The sequence below is a fragment of the Balaenoptera musculus genome, chromosome 11 (genome assembly GCF_009873245.2).
Source record: "Balaenoptera musculus isolate JJ_BM4_2016_0621 chromosome 11, mBalMus1.pri.v3, whole genome shotgun sequence".
NCBI classification, from domain to species: Eukaryota; Metazoa; Chordata; class Mammalia; order Artiodactyla; family Balaenopteridae; genus Balaenoptera; species Balaenoptera musculus.
The window spans coordinates 86,206,882-86,225,587 of NC_045795.1; the positions used below are offsets into that span (position 1 = coordinate 86,206,882).

At 43.8% G+C, this 18,706-nt stretch overlaps 1 protein-coding gene across 1 annotated transcript in view; it reads left to right on the forward strand.

Annotated features, from left to right (window-relative positions):
- Positions 1–11,397: 11,397 nt before the first annotated feature.
- PPP4R2 (protein phosphatase 4 regulatory subunit 2) overlaps positions 11,398–18,706 on the forward strand; it is a 56,604-nt gene continuing 49,295 nt past the window's right edge. Inside the window, exons 1-2 of the mRNA XM_036868766.1 lie at positions 11,398–11,656; positions 12,678–12,759. Of these exons, the coding sequence (XP_036724661.1) occupies positions 11,623–11,656; positions 12,678–12,759 (116 nt within the window). The 5' untranslated portion in view covers positions 11,398–11,622. The remainder of the gene's footprint in view (positions 11,657–12,677; positions 12,760–18,706) is intronic.

The following is an 18,706-nucleotide window of genomic DNA, read 5'->3' on the forward strand; positions in this document are numbered from 1 at the left end:
TCTTTACATATTCTGGACACAAATCCTTTGATATACATGTTGCAAATATTTTTTGTTAGCCTGTGTCATGTCTTTTCATTTTCTCAATTTGTCTTTCCAAGAGCAAAAGATTTTATGTTGGTAAAGTTCAGTTTCTCAACTTTTTCTTTTTTGTTTTATGCTTTGTGTTTTAAGAAATGATTGCCTGTCCCAAGTGGCAAAGATTTTTCTCCTGTGTCTTATACCACAAATTTTATAGTTTTAGGTTTTATACTGTTATAGACAATGTATGTGTCCCCCCCCCAAATTCATATGTTGAAATCCTAAACCCCATGTGATGGTATTAGGGTGTGAGGCCTTTGGGAGGTAACTAGGTCATGAGGGTAGATTAATGCCCTTATAAGAAGGAACATGAGAGACACTATTTCTCTCTCAGCCATGTGAGGATACACTATCTATTTTGAATTAATTTTTATGTACGGCAAGAGATAAGGGTTGACCTTCATTGATTTCTCTATGGGCATCCAGTTGATTCAACCATTGATCCAACTGACTTGTATTTAGCTAAATATTAATGTTTGGATCAATATTGGATAAGGACAATCAAAAGCAATAGGCCCACGACAGTGAAAGGCCCACGCACCATGATGAAGAGTGGCCCCCGCTTGCCGCAACTAGAGAGAAAGCGCTCGCACAGAAACGAAGACCCAACACAGCCAAAAATAAATAAATAAATAAATAAATTTATTTTAAAAAAAAGCAATAGGCCCTGTATTCATTCATTTATTCATTCATTCATTCAATAAATACCTATTGACTATCTATTAAGTGCCCCAGTAGGCTTTGGAAACACATGATGAATAAGATCCAACCCTAACCTTCAAACAGATTACACTTTAATTGAGGAGATAAATACAAAAATAACTACAATGTAGTATGAGAAAAGTGTGCCAAAGCTGTGTGTGTGTATTTTTTTTTTAATTAATGAATTTATTTATTTTTGGCCGTGTTGGGTCTTCATTGCTGCGCGCAGGCTTTCTCTAGTTGTGTCTAGCGGGGGCTACTCTTCCTTGCGGTGCACGGGCTTCTCATTGCGGTGGCTTCTCTTGTTGAGGAGCACGGGCGCTAGGCGCGCGGGATTCAGTAGTTGTGGCACGCGGGCTCAGTAGTTGTGGCGCACGGGCTTAGTCGTTTTGCGACATGTGGGATCTTCCCAGACCAGGGATCGAACCCGTGTCCCCTGCATTGGCAGGCAGATTCTTAACCACTGTGCCACCAGGGAAGCCCCCAAAGCTGTGTGTTTCATACCACAATCAATTTAAAAAGTCACAGCCAGCTTTAAAAAAAAATAGCAGAGTGCATGTTAAGGTGAGTATTATTTTATAAAATCATATGTTAATTTTATGTAATATATCAGTATGTTTATCGGGTTGCAATATAAAATGAATTTTTTCTACTGGTTTTGGTCAAAAAAGTTTTCATGCTCCTATGTTAGAGATATGTACAAAGTGTCAGGCAATCCAATGAAAGGAGCAACAAATGTCTAGCAGAGAGATGGGGAACACTCAACACAGAAGGGATAACATTTGAGCAGGGTCTTAAGGGAATGCTTGGGGGAAGGGCATTACAAGGAGAAGGAACAGCATGTGCAAAGGCCAGCAAGTGCACAGTCATGACAAGTTCTAGCAATGATGAGAACTTTTCTGTGCCAAGAGCAAAGAATGCTAGGGGTTGGCCTAGGGCAGAGAGTGGGTGGACCAAGATGAGGCCAGAGAGATAGGCTGGGAGATATTAGGAAGAACACTTATGGAATACTAGCAAGATTAGCTTTAGTCCCTGGGCCTGTGTTTCTGAAAGTGTGGTCCCAGGGATCACCTTTATTAGAATCACCCTGGACCGTGGTTCTTAAAACATGGTTCCTGGACCAGTAGCATCAATATTACTTGGGAACTTGTTAGAAATAAAGATTCTGGGGGGGCTTCCCTGGTGCGCAGTGGTTAAGAATCCACCTGCCAATGCAGGGGACATGTGTTCGATCCCTGGTCCAGGAAGATCCTGCATGCCACTGTGCAACTAAGCCCACGTGCCACAGCTACTGAGCCTGCGCTCTAGGGCCCACATGCTGCAACTACTGAGCCCACCTGCTGCAACTACTGAAGCCTGCGTGCCTAGAGTCCGTGCTCCGCAGCAAGAGAAGCCACTGCAATGAGAAGCCCGCGCACCACAATGAAGAGTAGCCCGTGCTAGCCGCAGCTACAGAAAGCCCATGCGCAGCACCGAAGACCCAACGCAGACAAAAATAAAAATTAAACAAACAAATAAAAAAGAGTCAAAGATCCTGGGGCTCCACCCCAGGCCTACTGAATCCGAAACTTTAGAAGTGGGGCCCAGTAATCTGTGTTTTCATAAGCCCTCCAGGTAGTTCTGATGGAGACTGATTTGAGAACCACTGACCTGGGAATTTGATGAAATGGAGATTTCTGGCTCCTACCTCCAGCCTACTAAGTCAGGATCTCTGGGGTAAGGGCCTAGAATACCCATTTTTATCAAGCTCCCCGAGTAATGCTTACTCACTCCAAACCATGAGAATGACAGTCTAGGTGGTGCGTCATCAGTTGTAGATATTAGGATGCTAGAGGAAACGACAGGAACTGGAAACCCCTGAAAGAAGAGAAGGCACTGGGCGCTCCTAGAAAGGAAGACCAGACAAGAAACTATGGTGATTTTGACAAACACACATTGGAGCATGCCATTTCCTTGCTTAAAACATCCTACTTTCTATCACCCTAAAGATGAGAACCAGACTCATTAACATGGCTTAGAAGGAATCACAGTTTCCAGCTTCTGCCTTCCTTATCCTTGCTCTCCTCTCCCTCACCCACCATCCTCCAGCCCTCCTCCAGTTTCCCTGAACACATCTTTCCCCCTGCTGTCTGAAAGCCTCTGCATCTTTAATTTCCACAGCTCTTCCCCGACATGGCTCATTTTCAAGCCTCAACCCAAACATCACCTTTTCAGACAGATCTCCCCTGATCACCCCACTGGAAGTGGCTTCCCCACATGGCTTTCATACCATATTATCCTGTATATTTCCTTCTTAGAACTTACTACGATCTGTAAATCCTGGGCCTTTACTTAGTTGTCTACTTCCTTTACGTTTCTCTGTCCCACTAGACTGTAAGGTCCAGGAGACTGTGCCTTGCTCACCACAGTCTCCACAGACCAGTTTCTGGCATAAACTACACACTCTCAGAATTTCCTGGGCTCAGCTTTATGTTCTAAGTCTGTGACTTTGCTGATCGAGGCTGACTCCTTCCCCACTTTCCTACTCCACACTTTTGGGTGGTGACACTAACAAAATCCACATATAATTAGGCCATTGCAGAAGTGACATAGCTTTTGACAACCCAGAAGATAGATCCCATCAATGTGATTTGGGGTTGTCTGGAAAGTCTTTAGGGACTGAGATGGAATAAAAGATGAAATTACACTCTTGGCAGAAAAAAAAAAAAAGGAAAAAATATTCCAACTAACAGTTACATCTTGGAAACAAAAAACAACACAGAGGTATTATTTTTCGTACTCATCAGATTGACAAAATTACTGAGTCCACAAGTGGGTGTACAGTGACATACTTTCAGAAGGTGACAGCTCTGTTTGAGGAAGTCCATAGGCACTGCTGATTAAAAACGTGCTTCTCCAACAATTACTATCCTGGAGAAATGGTCATGAGGAGGCTTGCAGTAGTAGCTGCAACAGCACAGGTAATAATAACAGCATAAAAATGCAATAAAAGATTTGCCGAGTCCTGGGCTTCCCTGGTGGTGCAGTGGTGAAGAATCTGCCTGCCAATGCGGGGGACACGGGTTCGAGCCCTGATCCGGGAAGATCCCACATGCCGCGGAGCAGCTAAGCCCGTGCACCACAACTACAGAGGCTGCGCTCTAGAGCCTGCGAGCCACAACTACTGAGCCCGTGTGCCACAACTACTGAAGCCCGCGTGCCTACAGCCCATGCTTCACAACAAGAGAAGCCACCGCAATGAGAAGCCCGCGCACCGCAAGGAAGAGTAGCCCCCGCTCGCCGCAACTAGAGAAAACCCGGCGTGCAGCAATGAAGACCCAACGCAGCCAAAAATAAATTAAAAAAAAAAAAGATTTGCCAAGTCCTACCCCAGGATCTCTTTTAATCCTCAGTCTGATGAGGTGAATATTGTCTATTTTATAAAGGAGGACACCGAGATTTGAATTATGCAAGGCCTGGTTTTTAACAGAGAAAAACTGGAGTAGCTGTACGTGTGATTCATAGACGACTGGTTGAATAATAATACTCCATCTATACTTCAAAGTACTACGCAAAATAAGATTTTAATTAGTATATCTAAAATAAAACAGAAAGATCCCAAGACATATTGTTAAGTGAAAAACAAAAACTCAAACTGCAGAAGAATACGTTACCTTTTGAGAGAAATTTAAGCCAAGAAGAACTACTTCAATAAATGTTCATGCACCAAATATTTATTTATTGAGCCCCTGTGGTGTTACAGACACTGCATAAAGCTTCAAGACACTTGGGACAAACCAGGGAACAAAAGCGTTTTCTGTCCTCGGGGTGTTTATGTTCTAGTGATGCAGAGACATGCAATAAACAAAATTTAAAAAGGAAATGACATAATATGTTACGAGATGAGAAGGGCTAGGAGCAAAAGAAATAGAGCGGGGGCTGGGGAGAGAGGAGGTGGCTGAGGGGTGCAGGGGAAGATGGAGGGTGCCACGGCACTTAGCGTGGCCTGAGTAGGCCTCGTTGAGAAGGTGGTACTCAAGGGGATGAGAGGGTCACGTGGATATCCCAGGGAAGAGGGATCCAGGCAGAAGGAAGAGGTAGGGCACCATCCTAAGTGGGGAGTGTACTCGCAGGTTAAAAGTACATCATGGAGGTCACTGAGGCCCGGATGCTTGAAGAAGGGCTGGGGGCAGGGGACGAGGTTGGGGGAGGGAGGGGCAGATTGTGCGTAGAGGCCCCAGGGCAAGGGCTGTGGCTTTTACTCTGAGTGGAATGAGGAGCGACTGCAGGGATTGGCCCATGATCGGATCTTCTTATTGAAAACCCTGGCTGCTGTGTTGAAAATAAATTGTAGGAAGGCAAGGACAGAAGGCAGGAGAACATTTGGAGGCTGTTGTAATACTACAGGTAAGACACGTAAACACCTAATAAACATCTGGAAAGATTCACCACAAACTCATAAAGCTCCATCTAGCTGTGGTGGGTACTGGCTGGGGGAGAACATCTTAAGGGATGTTTGCTTGCCCTGTATTCTTTGAATTGCTTTATAAAACATTATTTATCAGTTATTTGAAAAGTTTAAAATTACTATTATTATTATTATAAATACTAATAATATTTACCCTTCCTTCTGGAATAATTCAGCCTCAAACCAGTTAAGTGTGGCCAAGAAAAGTAGGAATTTGCAAGGGGGTGGGGAAAGTAGCCTGGTGCAGGGTGTCAGAGCCCAAGACAGGTGAGAAAGGCAACTGTTAAAGGGACTGGTGATAGGTCGCTTGCATAACAGGGAGATTGACAGAATAAAAGAATATATTGAGGAGAATGGCAGCCAGGTTCAATGTTGGAGAGTTATGTATATGCAAAGGGAGAAAACTAGAATGAATCCTCCTGTGTTGGATTGGAATTGGAAGCTGAGAACTCATAGTTTTCACTAGCTATCTATCTATAGATAGATAGACAGACAGATAGATAGATAGATGGATATAGCTAGATACAGAAATAAATATATATGTGGAGGGCCTAGAAGCAATGACATCCCAATGGTCATGAACACCCTAGGAGCCTCATCTAGGTTTCTAAATCGCATTCTCCACGAAAAGGAATTGGGACTTCTTGGAGAAATGGCTAATTCCAGGGCTGGGGAAGGAAGATGCAAGATGAGCCTGGAATACCTTTTTGTACCCGACCATAAAGAAGCGCTCCAAGAATGATGGGGACATGTCAAAAGGATGCAGAAGCCAGCTTGAAGAAGGTCCCACTGGCCAAGTATAGGACAATTTAGGTATCAAAATAAATAATGATAGCAATGAATCATAACCCATTGAATAAAATAGGAATCAGTGAGTCTAAATTATTATAAATAAAACATGAATAAATGAGAGGAGATGACACTTTCCTTTTGGTAGGATGCCAACTAATAAATGTAAAAGGAATGATGGAATTAGAAAACCACCATTTGGCAACCATCATAGTCATAATTAATTCAGCCAAGAAACGTCAATGGAGGCGAGAACTCAGGAGTGAAAATTTGATGAGAAATGGGATATTTACAAAGCGTCAAAGGACCTTCCCACAAAAATCGTTTAATTACTAAAGTGAGCTGAATGGTAGCCCCAAAATGATTCTGTCTGCATCCTAATCTCTGGAACCTGTGACTGTTATCTTCCTGGGAAAAAGAGTGTTTGTAGATGTAATTTAAGTTAAGAATCTTGAGCTGAGGAGATCAGCCTGGATAACCAGATGGGCTCTTAATCCAATAACTAGTGTCCTTTTAAGAGTAAGGTCAAGGGAGAAGTGATAGACAGAAGAGGCAACGGTGACTGCAGGGGCAGAGATGGGAGGGATGCATGCAGCTACACGTCAAGGAACGCCCACAGTCAGCAGGAGCTGGGAGAGGTAAAGAACAGACTCTTCCCTAGACCCTCCAGAGGGAACGTGGGCTGCCTTACATCCTGATCTCAGACTCCTGGCCTCCAGAACAGAGAGTCCCTGATCCTATGGCGTACCCTTCGCTCCTCATAAATTCCCATTTCGTTCACACAGTTTGAAGTTCAGCCCCGTTACTGCAGTCAGACTTCATTCAGGCATCCACCCATGCAGTGCTTGCTACTCTCGGCCAGCCTCCTCTCTTAACGCTGCTCTCAGCCCAGAGTGGCTGCCAGTGGCCACCGCACTGTCATGGCACCACAGAGAACAACCCTGGGTCTTTCGGAGCACACCCTTTGTTGCCCTTATTTCCAATAAAGAAACAGTTAGCTTTTGAAAGTCTTTGGAAAAAAGTGAACCTTGAGGATAGGTGAAGCTATTCTCTTATTTGTTTAGAAACCTGGATTCACTCTAATTTGTCCACCTTCCAACCTCAGCTTCATCCTGCCACTCGTTGCGATATACAAATAAAGACTAAAAAGCATGGATAAAAGGCCCTGAGAATCAAAGAGCCTCCAAGTCTTTCTTTTTTTTTTATTTTATTTTATTTTATTTTTTATTTTATTTTATTTTTGGCTGTGTTGGGTCTTCATTGCTGCGCGCGGGCTTTCTCTAGTTGCGGTGAGCGGGGGCTACTCTTTGTTGCGGTGCGCAGGCTTCTCATTGCGGTGGCTTCTCTTATTGTGGAGCATGGGCTCTAGGGTGCACGGGCTTCAGTAGTTGTGGCACGCGGGCTCAGTAGTTGTGGCTCGCAGGCTCTAGAGCGCAGGCTCAGTAGTTGTGGCGCACGGGCTTAGTTGCTCCATGGCATGTGGGATCTTCCTGGACCAGGGCTCGAACCCGTGTCCCCTGCGTTGGCAGGCGGATTTGTAACCACTGCGCCACCAGGGAAGGCCTAAGTCTTTCTATTCGTATTTTAACGCAGCCTGTTCTGTGCCCTTCAGCCCTTGTAGACGGTGTGTGGATTTTTCTAGACTTTTCCTCAATCTCCCATTCTTGTCCCTCCCCACAGGCTCATCCCAGAGGCATGGCCCAACTCCATTCTTTCTCCCTGGGGTTATTTGAAGATCCTTGCACATTTTTTTCTGACACAGTCCCAGCTGTTTTCTCTTTCCCGATCTTCTTCTGTCTCTATCTTCTACCTTCTCCTCTGTGTCATCAGGCTTTCCCCCTCTTGTGTACCCTCAGAGGAACGGGCCAGTCTTCTTGCATGTTTGCATTTAAGGGACATCTCTTCCATTACACCCTGACTCTGTGGGGGAACAGATTCCAAGCACGCGTTCTCTGTGGTACCTAGGAGGCCCTCATGGACAGTTTGCCGGGTTATTACCGTTCCCTCTGCCTGGAAGCCTCTTCTCTTTTGGTGCAAATCCTTTCCAGTGTTTAAGTGAGGCCCTTCCAAAAAGTAAAACTTCTATCTCTGCCTGAAAGAGATGTCGCAGGCCTCTGACCACCAGGTTTGCATACTTGCCTTCTACTTTGCATCAGCGTCTATAATTGTGTCTTATCTCTCCTGGTCGTTTGCAAACTTCCTGAGGACCAGAAAGAGTCTGGGCCTCTGAAACCAGTCTGGCTTTGAATCATGGGTCAGTCCCTTGCCTGTGTAGTTGTGTGACCTTGGACAAGTTAGTTCACTTCTTTATACCTTAGTTTTCTCTTATGTTAAGTGGGGATGATAATATCACGTGTAGGGGGACTTCCCTTGTGGCGCAGTGGTTAAGAATCTGCCTGCCGATGCAGGGGACACAGGTTCGAGCCCTGGTGCCACAACTACTGAAGCCCACGCGCCTAGAGCCCGTGCTCCGCAATAAGAGAAGCCACCGCAATGAGAAGCCCGCGCACCGCAACGAAGAGCAGCCCCCGCTCTCGCTGCAACTGTAGAAAGCCTGCGCACAGCAAGGAAGACCTGATGTAGCCAAAAATAAATAAATAAATATTTTAAAAAATATATCACTTACAGGATTTTTGCAAGGATTAAATTAAATACTTTTATACAGTGCTTAGAAAAATGCTAGACACATAGAGAATACTTGATAAATATTAGTTGTTACTATTAATATTTTCCTTTATGCATTATTTATCTAGTGCTGTGTAACAAATTACCTCAGAATTTAGAAGCTGAGAACAATTATAAAGATTTGTCATCTTTCATAGTTTCTGTGGATCAGGACTTGAGGTGCAGCTTAGATGGGTGGTTCTGACTTGGGATCACTTATAAGGTTGCAGTCCAGATGCCAGCTGGGGCTGCAGTCATCGGAAGGATTTCCTGGGGCTCGAGGGCCCACGTTAAAGCCATCAATCCTTTCCATTTGGGCGTTTCCACAGGGCTGCTCTGATGTTCTTGTGACATGGCAGCTGGCTTCCTCTAGAAAGAGCAATCCAAGCGCCCAGGGCAGAAGCCTCAGCACCTTTTATGACCTAGCCTTAGAAGTCAAGTACCATCCCTTCCTCCACGCTTATTGTTCACACGGACCCGCTCTCCCTGATTCACCTGGGAGAAGACTACACTGGGACATGAACCCCAGGAGGCTAGGATCTTCAGGGTCATTCGTGGAGGCTGGACGTCACATTTTATTCTGTTTTGCTCTAAGGGAGTTAGTACCAATAGGAGGCTCTAGCAATCGCAGACATTGGGAAGCATGCCGGCTAGAGAAGCATTCCAAGGAAGAAGGAAGAAATGAACCAAAGAAAATATTTCTTCAGCCTCATCCCTTGCTTCTTCTGCCCTTGCACTCTCAGCTTAAGCCAGACTGAACCTACCTGGATCTTCTGTCTCATTTCAGCGCCCGTGCACCTAGAGTTTCTGTCTTTGAAAGCATCTCCTCTCCACTTCACTTGGCTACCTTCCTCTCAGAATTCATCTCTCAAGCTTAAACGCTTCTACTTCCTCTAGGGAAACTTTCCCTGATTCCCTTCGGCTGTCACTGCTGTGTGTACTTTGTCTCCTTTCATGGACCTCATCCAGTTTTTGGAAGTTGAAGCATCTCCAAGTGAGGGGAACAGCTGATGAAAAGGGACAGAGCAGGGTGGAAGAAATTAGCATGGTACGTTCTCTAACAGAAAGTTCCAGAAGAACTTCTGGCGATCATGGAATCTTCTCTCAGTGCAAAAGTCACTAGCCACATGGGCCTATTGAACACATGTAATGTGGCTAGTATGACTGAGGAACTGAATTTCATTGACGAACTCAGGAACTGAATTTTAAATTTTATTTAATTTTAATTAATTTAAATTTAAATACCCACACATGGCTAGTGACAACTGTATTGTCCTGCACAGGCCATACGGGAAGACACCTGCTTAAAGACAGTACCGGGTGGCAGAGAGAGTGGCGGCTAAGCTTTGCTATGTAGAGGATAGGCCCCTTCAGACTGGAAGGGACCATAATAAACTAAATCCAGGGCATTGAAAGTGTTGGCCCACTGTGATGATGCCACCCTAATACATCCCCTGCAAGGCTATTTGTAACTGAGCAGGATGCTTAGAACAGTGAAAGGGTCTCAAGATATTAGGACTGGTTCTCTGATGGCAAAATCGAGAAAAGTATTTTTTTGCAGCGGGGGGCTTTTGCCTACATCTGCCACCTAGGTTCAGGGTCAGAGCCACTATCTTTTAAGAGGGTCAGCACTTGTGACGGCTGTGTCCAAATTTGCACCTTCTAACACCAGTCAAGAAATAGCTTTCTGTCCTCCCTTCCTCCCTCTCTCCCTTCCTTCCTTTCATAGATTTGTGTTAGGCTTTGAGAAGAGAAGGTGGAACAGTTCAGTGTCTTTCTCTTGAAAAGCTCACAGACATGAGAGGATAATAAAAATGTCCACACACTAGCTAGTTGCCAGATGTTCTGGATTCTGCTGCTGTTTCGCCAGACTAGCTCTCCGTGCCTCATCTATCTCATTTGTAAAATGTCAGGGCGGGAGAGTACTTCTGTGGTCTCTGCCCTCTCTAACTTCCTGGGCGCTTATGTAACGTAATCAAAATCATAATAATAATAAAAACAGCAGCCACATTAACTGTGTGCTTAAGTTCCAGGCACCCTGTGCGCTCAGTGCTTCACCGTCGCCATTTCATTCAGGTCTCAGGGCTGTTTTACAAACTCCCATTTTGCGGATGAGGTAACTGAGGCTACCTGAGTTTAAGTACGTCAGACAGGGAGTAAATAGTTGAGTTGGGCTTTAAATCCAGCTGGTTCCATTGCCTAAGCTTTTCATCCCTTTGCTGTGTGCATTGCTTCTCTTCAAGAGTGGGTCATCGACGAGCTTTGGATTCAGGCAAGGAGGTATTTTTGCTCCGATTACTAGTAATACTGAGTGCTTTTTAAATGCGTACTCTGATCGCCAAGTGTACACACTCTCACTTGATTTTCGCAGCCACCTTATAGGGTGGTCCATACTAGTGCTTTCATCGTACAGATGGGGAAAGTGAAGCTCAGAGAGGCTCAGTAAATTGCTCAAGGTCACACAGCTAGCAAATGGCAGGGACTCACATCCAGGGGGTCTGCGTCCCACCCCCCTGCCTACACCACTCCGTCTTCAGGTCGGCGCAGGTAGCTAGGGCCATCCCCGGGGAGAGGCGGGGCGGCCGGCCCTGCCGGGTCTGCGGGGGACTGCCGGGGGCCACACGCCTCGCCGCGCACGCGCTCTCGGGCTCCGGGTCTGGGCGCGCCGCGGGCGCGAGGACGGCGGCGGGGAGCGTGCGCGCGATGACGTGCCGGGCGCCATGTTGGAGGGCTGGTGGTAGCGGCTTGGGGAGGTGCTCGCTCTCTCGGTCTCGCTCTCTCGCTCGCTTCCCCCGGCTCCCTTCGGTGCCCCCCCCGGTCGCCTGCGTGCCGGAGTGTGTGCGAGGGAGGGGGAGGGCGTCGGGGGGGTGGGGGGAGGCCTTCCGGTCCCCAGGAGACCCGCGGAAGGAGGCGGAGGCTGCGAGGGACTCCGGGAAGCCATGGACGTCGAGAGGCTGCAGGAGGCGCTGAAAGGTGGGGGAAGCTGCCCCCTCTCCCTTCCTCCTCACCCTCCGCGGTCCTATCTCCCTTCGGGGCAAGTGGTTTCGCGGGGTCGGGCCGGGCTGGTGGGGGAGGGCGCGCTTCCCCGGCTCCCATCCCCCTCCCGCTTCCCCGGGGGCGGGGAGCCCCGTGGGCAGCTCCCTCCCGCCCCGCTCTGGGCTTTGTGTCGGCCGCCGGCGTCTGGGCTGGGGGAGGGGAGCCGGGAAGCTCTCGCGGGGGCCCCGGCCCCTCTCCCACTCCCGGGGCACGGGTCTTGGGCCCGCAGCTCCCTTCCAGGCTGGCTTCGTTCTCCATCAGGCCCCAGCACGCCGGGCCACGGGGGGGAGAAGAAAAGTGAAAGGTTTCGGGGTGGGGGGAGGAGAGGGGGCGGCAAAGCAACTTTCAAGTGTCTCAGGGAGCCTTTTTCGGGGCTTCTGAAGTCATCTTTCCACGCGCCCTCCTTCTCAGGTGGTCGCCTTCCCGGCTCTGAATTGCTCGCCTTCCAAGCAACAGGCTTGAGAACAGTGCTTCTCAAACTTAGGAGAGCATGATTTCAGCGTTCTGAGAATTAGGCTTTGATACCCAGGATCACTGGGGGACGGCTACGAGAGGGAGCTGGTGTTTTCTTAAAACGCAGATTTATGAACTTCACGTAAATAAACAGTCTGTGGGGTCGGGATCTGGGGTTTGTATTTTAGCCGGTCTCTGAGATGAATGTGGTCCTGGTGTTCCCCCCCGGACCACACTTTGAGAAGCACTGCGTTAGGGCTGGTTTGTGGCGAAGTTGAGTGCCCGCTTTAGGAGGGGTCTCGTTACCTGTGAAGAGTGACGTTTGAAATTGGAGAGTAAGAGGTGGATATTTCGTTGAGAGGCTTTTTTAAATTAAAAAAAATTTTTTTTAAATTGCTGCTTAATATGAGGAAGGACTGGGAGGAAAGTTTGTTGTTAGAAGGCATTGGAAATGGTTGGTGGACTTTTAGAAATACTAATAACTTTTCTTTCTTCCCTTATCTAGATTTTGAGAAGAGGGGGAAAAAGGAAGTTTGTCCGGTCCTGGATCAGTTTCTTTGTCATGTAGCCAAGACTGGAGAAACAATGTGAGTTGAAAACATGTAATCGTTGTTATAGATCTGTGTATCCTTCAGAATTGCTCAGGACAGGGACAGGAGTGTATTTCAGAAGCACTGAATACTCCATCTGTCTAAACTGCACAAGCTCCAGTAATTTAAAGTATTTACTAAGTGTATATGCTTTATTTACTTTGTATGTGGCCAGTAACGAATTTTAAAACTTCGTTAAAATTTTCTTTATGCTTCTGCGCATTTAGAATGTGTTAGTCTAGAAGAGCCAGAGAAAAAGAAGAATGCATGTTCCATTATGACTGTTTTTTGGCCATAACAAACAGGCTTATTTCCAGAATTTTGTGGCTTTGATTCTGTTTCAAATTCTTTTATTGGTGGTATTTTCTCATATTGTCCTGTTTGCAACCTTTTGTTGTCATATTTATATATGTGGGTGCTTGAAGTGTCACATATTTATTCTCTTGAGCACTCAGGATGATTATCTGACAAATTCCAGATGCTACAGTCTTTACTGTCCTGTAAACTTTCTAGGATAGCTAACTTGTTAACATACGCTCAGCATTTTATTAGGCTTGTTTCCAAATGCTGTGAATCTGAAACTTATACTATGAAGTTAGCACTGTTTTCAGAGGAACATTTCAGTTCATTGTTGTGTGTGTAGTTGTTTGGCAGGAGTTGTTTTCACACTCAGGCTAACTTTATTTGTAGAGAGCAGTGCAGATTTGGTGCCTTGTAGTCTTTATGTAGGAGGCAGGGAACAGGAAGGGGAGAGGTTTTTTTGGGGGGTAGTTTTAAAAAGTGGGCTTTCTTTTGGCTCCTTTACTTCATGCCTAGTTTTAAAATTCTTTTTGAGGCCTAATAAAAGAGTGTAAGCTTCAGCAAATGATGTATACTTTCTTTGGCTTTATTAGCAAATGTTCATTTCTCACAAGATTTGCTTATGGTTGCAGCGTAGCCTTCTAATAACTGGCCTGATTTTAGAAAGGAAAAAAACAACAACCCTCTTTAATGGTCATGCAGACAAGCTGAAACTCCTTGGTGCTTATTAAAATTACCAGTCACCTTAGGAATGTGACTGTGATGTGTTCAATCTTAAATTTCTATTTAGTGCTTTTAAAAAATGGAACGCTTCAGGAAAGAAAGGTAACTCTTGCCTCTGAATTATAGTCTCTTAGAACATCTTGATTTAAAAAAATTGATGCAGAATAACTAATTTGTATTTATACTGATTGCTAGTTGGTCCAAACTTATACCTCTCTACAGTATCAAGAGGAAAAGTATTTTACGTCATAGTTTTGATAAACAAGATTATTTGGAGTTAAATACTTAACACCTCTTACCAGGTGTGTACAAACTGCCGTCCCTTTTTGGTAGAATACTTTGGCTGTAAATGTATAAACAGTTGAAAGTTTCTACAAGAAAGCTCTTTAATATCCTGTTTGACTGGATCAGTAAGTGGCTAGGGAAATTCAACCTGATTTTTCTGGACAATTATTTGTCCTGAGAGAGGACTTAAAAAGGTCATCAGTTGTCCCATCCCTGTCCAACCCTCCCACCCCACCCAAATCTTTAGGTCTTTGTACATTTACTGAGAGTATTTTGTATTAAAATGATCGGTGGTGTTAGATTCTTTATGGAGTTTGGAAAATATTTTTTAATTTATGATTCAAACAGCTGGTGTTTTTACATTTAGCTTTATTTAGCCTTTGTTGGTTTTTTGTTTTTTTAAATCAACTTGGGCATGCCTTAACTTTTGATACTGAAATTTGCAGTTTCTGTCATCATTTATGGCTAAACTGAGCTTTGTCTAACTTCTAAGACTGTAAATACGAGAATGAAAATCTAAAAGATAGCAGTTCAGATCTTTTTGATGTTTTAGGATGGATGAGTTTCTTAAGGTAAGAATTCCTGGGTTTTTTTCCTCATTTCTGTTTTTAGAAAATAGCTTTACTTAATAATGCTTATTTTAAAAAACTTCATTTATTGAAAACAGTAAGCTTCGTTTACTGAAAATATATAGTTTGGTAAATTTTGACATCTACCCTCATGAAACTGTCACCACACTCCAGATTGAGAATATATCCAATACTCGCAGAAGTTTCCTCACGCCCTTTGTAATCTCCCCTCCCTGTGTGTGCTCTCCTCTCCTCTCCTCAGGCAGCTAAAGATCTGCTTTTTGTCACTGTAGATTAGTTAGCATGTTCTGGAATTTTATATAAATGGAATCATACAGTATATTCTTTGTCTGCCTTTTTTTACTCCACATAATTTGAGATTGATCCACGTTGTTCAGAAATCAACAATTCATTCCTTTTTATTTCTGAGTTGTATTCATTACATGGATATCCTACAGTTCTTGCTTCACTCACTGGTTGATGGGCATTTGGGTTATTTCCAGTTTTTTTTTTTTTTTAAGTTATTTTATTTATTTATTTTTGACTGCATTGGGTCTTCATTGCTGCTCACAGGCTTTCTCTAGTTGCGGTGAGCGGGGGCTACTCTTCTTTGCGGTGCACGGGCTTCTCATTGCGGTGGCTTCTCTTGTTGCAGAGCACGGGCTCTAGACGTGCGGGCTTCAGTAGTTGTGGCACACGGGCTCAGCAGTTGTGGCTCGCGGGCTCTAGAGCGCAGGCTCAGTAGTTGTGGCGCATGGGTTTAGTTGCTCCGCGGCATGTGGGATCTTCCCGGACCAGGGCTCGAACCCGTGTCCCCTGCATTGGCAGGTGGATTTTTAACCACTGTGCCACCCCGGAAGCCCCAGTTTTTTCTTTATTAAACAAAGCTCCTGTGAACATTGTGCATGTGTCTTTGTATGCATTCTTTTTTTCTTGGGTAAAAATCCATCCAGGAGTGGAATGGTTGGATCATATGGTACGTGTATGTTTAACTTTAGAAAGTACTGAACTGTTTTCTTGAGTGATTGTGTCAATGTGCTTTTCCACCAGTATCATGGGAGTTGAGATCGGTTTCTCCACATCCTTTCCAACACTTAGTATGGTCAGTCTTTCTCACTTTAGATATTCTAATAGGTGCCTATTGTATAGTGGTTTTAATTTGCATTTGCCTAATGACTAATGATGTTGAGCATCTTTTCATGTGTTTATTTGCTGTTTGTATATCTCCTTCAGTAAATTGATTCTTCACATTTTTGCCCATGTTAAAATGGGGTTGTTTGATTTGTTATTGGGTTTTGAGAGCTCTTTATATGTTACGGATACAAATTCTTTATTAATGTGGTTTGCAAATACTTGCTACCACTGTGTGGCTTGTCTTTTTATTCTCTTAACGGTGTCTTTTAAAGTGAAATTTAAAATTTAATTCCATTTTGATTTTTTAAAATTTCCTCTTTTGAAGGATTCTTACTGCGTTGTGTGTTGTGATCGTTTGTTCTTGTGTGCTTTCTAGTTTAGTCTTTTATTTCCTGAAGTAATTCTTTCTTTTCTGATTCTTTGCTGTATTCTATTGCTTCGTTTTCTGAGTTTCTCTAATTCTGACTTGTATCATTTTTCTCAATGTGTTTAGCTCATTTTGAAAATAGTGTAAGGTTTAGATCTGTTTCTGAGCAAGTCTTTCTAGCTTCCCTTTGCTGTCTAGAGGGATGTTATTTTGCTCCTTATTCTCCTTTTTTCTTACAACATTTCATATTAGATTTGACCTTGATACTTTTCTGTTTTGCGTTTTTATGTGAGAATAGTTTTTCTGCACTTTGAGGAGGAGGCATGGTTCAGAGTAGCTGTCCTAACTTCACAGAGTTTGCTCATTATTTTTGTGAAGTGTTAGAATATGGAGCGTTCTTTCTGAAATTTCTAGGCTCTGTTCTATCAATACTTTTATTTGGACCTTGTCTTTCTTTCATCTCTGTTGTCTGTTTCTCTTGTCTTTGGGGTCTCCTCTGGACGGGAGCTCTGGTGGGTCACTTTCAAGAGCTCATGAAGCAAGACTTTGTCCCTTTCAGCCCTCACTGGACGTCCTTTCTCTTCACTTACTACTCTGAGTGGGCAAAACCTATCTCAGTTTCAGCTACTCTTCTCACATTGACCTGCCATGATTTCTTGTGAACACCTGTTGGCTATTTTGTGGTTCTCCTATTTGTAGGCCCTTCCTGTTCACTACGACTTCTGTTTTCTCTTGTACGGATTCTGATAATGGTACAGGTCATGTGACCATAAGTATTTCCTCATTAACTTACATTTTGGGGTTTGTGAGATAACCTTGTCAGGGAGTTTTGTTGTAAATGTTTTTGCTTATTGGTTTTGGGTTTGCTGTCTAGTTACGTTTGATATAAGGGGTTTTGGAGAGATGAAAAATTGTAGCACCTCTGCCATCCTCTCAGAATTACACTATTTAGGAGAACTTTTTCTTTTTTTTTTTTTTAATTTATTTTTGGCTGTGTTGGGTCTTTGTTGCTGCATGCAGGCTTTCTCTAGTTGTGGTGAGTGGGGCTACTCTTTGTTGTGGTGTGCGGGCTTCTCATTGCAGTGGCTTCTCTTGTTGTGGAGCACAGGCTCTAGGCGCGCGGGCTTCAGTAGTTGCGGCAAGCGGGCTCAGTAGTTGTGGCTCGCGGACTTAGTTGCTCCGTGTCATGTGGGATCTTCCCGGACCAGGGCTCGAACCCGTGTCCCCTGCATTGGCAGGCGGACTCTTAACCACTGTGCCACCAGGGAAGTCCCTTAGAGAACTTTTTAAGTCAGTCCCTGTTAAGTTAGTTTCCTCATCTATAAAAGGGAATAATAACAGTACTTCATAGCATGAGTATGTAGTACATGGAAATACACTGCTTCATAAACAGTGTTAACATTATTTATTTACTCAATAAATAGTAATTGTTATTGTGTTGATAATGCTTATGTTGAGTCTACTTTTTTTCCTCCCTGCAGTTTCAAACTCTTTGTGTTCAGCAATTTTGAAATACTACTAAGAAAATAAAAGTTACTTAAAAAGTAGTAGTAATCAACAACTGAGATCTGCATTATTATAAATAAAATCTTCTTAAGTCCATGTGACTGTTAGATCCTTCTGTGGCTTTCTTTAGGGAGGGAATTTTGTTTTGTCTAGCATAGTATCGAACACTGGAACATTATTTCTAAAATGTCAGTTTCACATATTGCCTTTGGGATTCTTTGCCACATCCTTGTAGTATCTGTATAATTATTTACTTAATGCTCTTTTTGAGGTCAGTTTACTTTTCTTCTTAAGATGGAAGAATACTACAGATAGAGATTAAGCCCTCATTTGACCCCTCCCCAGAAGTATAATCAACTTGTTAATTTCTTCCTCTTAGTCTTGTGAGAAATAAGGAGGTCTGAAACCAGTGGCTTGTTGCATTAGTTATATTTTTCTATGTCATTTTAAAATCTGTAAATACTAAAATATTAATATGAATTACCCATGTGCCACCTAAATTCCTATCATGTATCATTATCACAGTGGTACACAGAGGAAGCACAGTGGATTTTGAGTAGATATTAGTTAAATGGTTGCCCTTTTGCATCTAAATATTTTAGTAACTGCAGTGGTTAAGATAGGAACATGAAGAAAATTGTAGTTTTCATTTGTTTCATCACCTCAAACCTGTAAATCTGATGTGTCATGTATGCTGTACAAAATCTACTGTGATGCACTGGAAGCTAGATGTGTCAACTCTGTTTTCTGACTGGAATTAAATTCAAATCGTCAATCTTTTTGGTGTGCAGGTGAGTTCATATTTTCCATGTTCAGTCCAGTTTTTACTAGTAGTTGGCTAGTCCTCTAATTTCATGAGAGTTAGCGTGTGGTAACGTCATTCTGGGAAGGAGCATGGCTTGATTCTGAAATTAGCTTGTCAGAATTAGCTGTGTGAATTAGGACAAATAATTGGTGAGCTTGTTTCCTCACTTCAGAAATGGGGCTTATACCATGTAGTTGCCTCAGCTTTTGTGAGGACTTGAATAAATGAAAATATGTAGCTATAGATACTAAAATT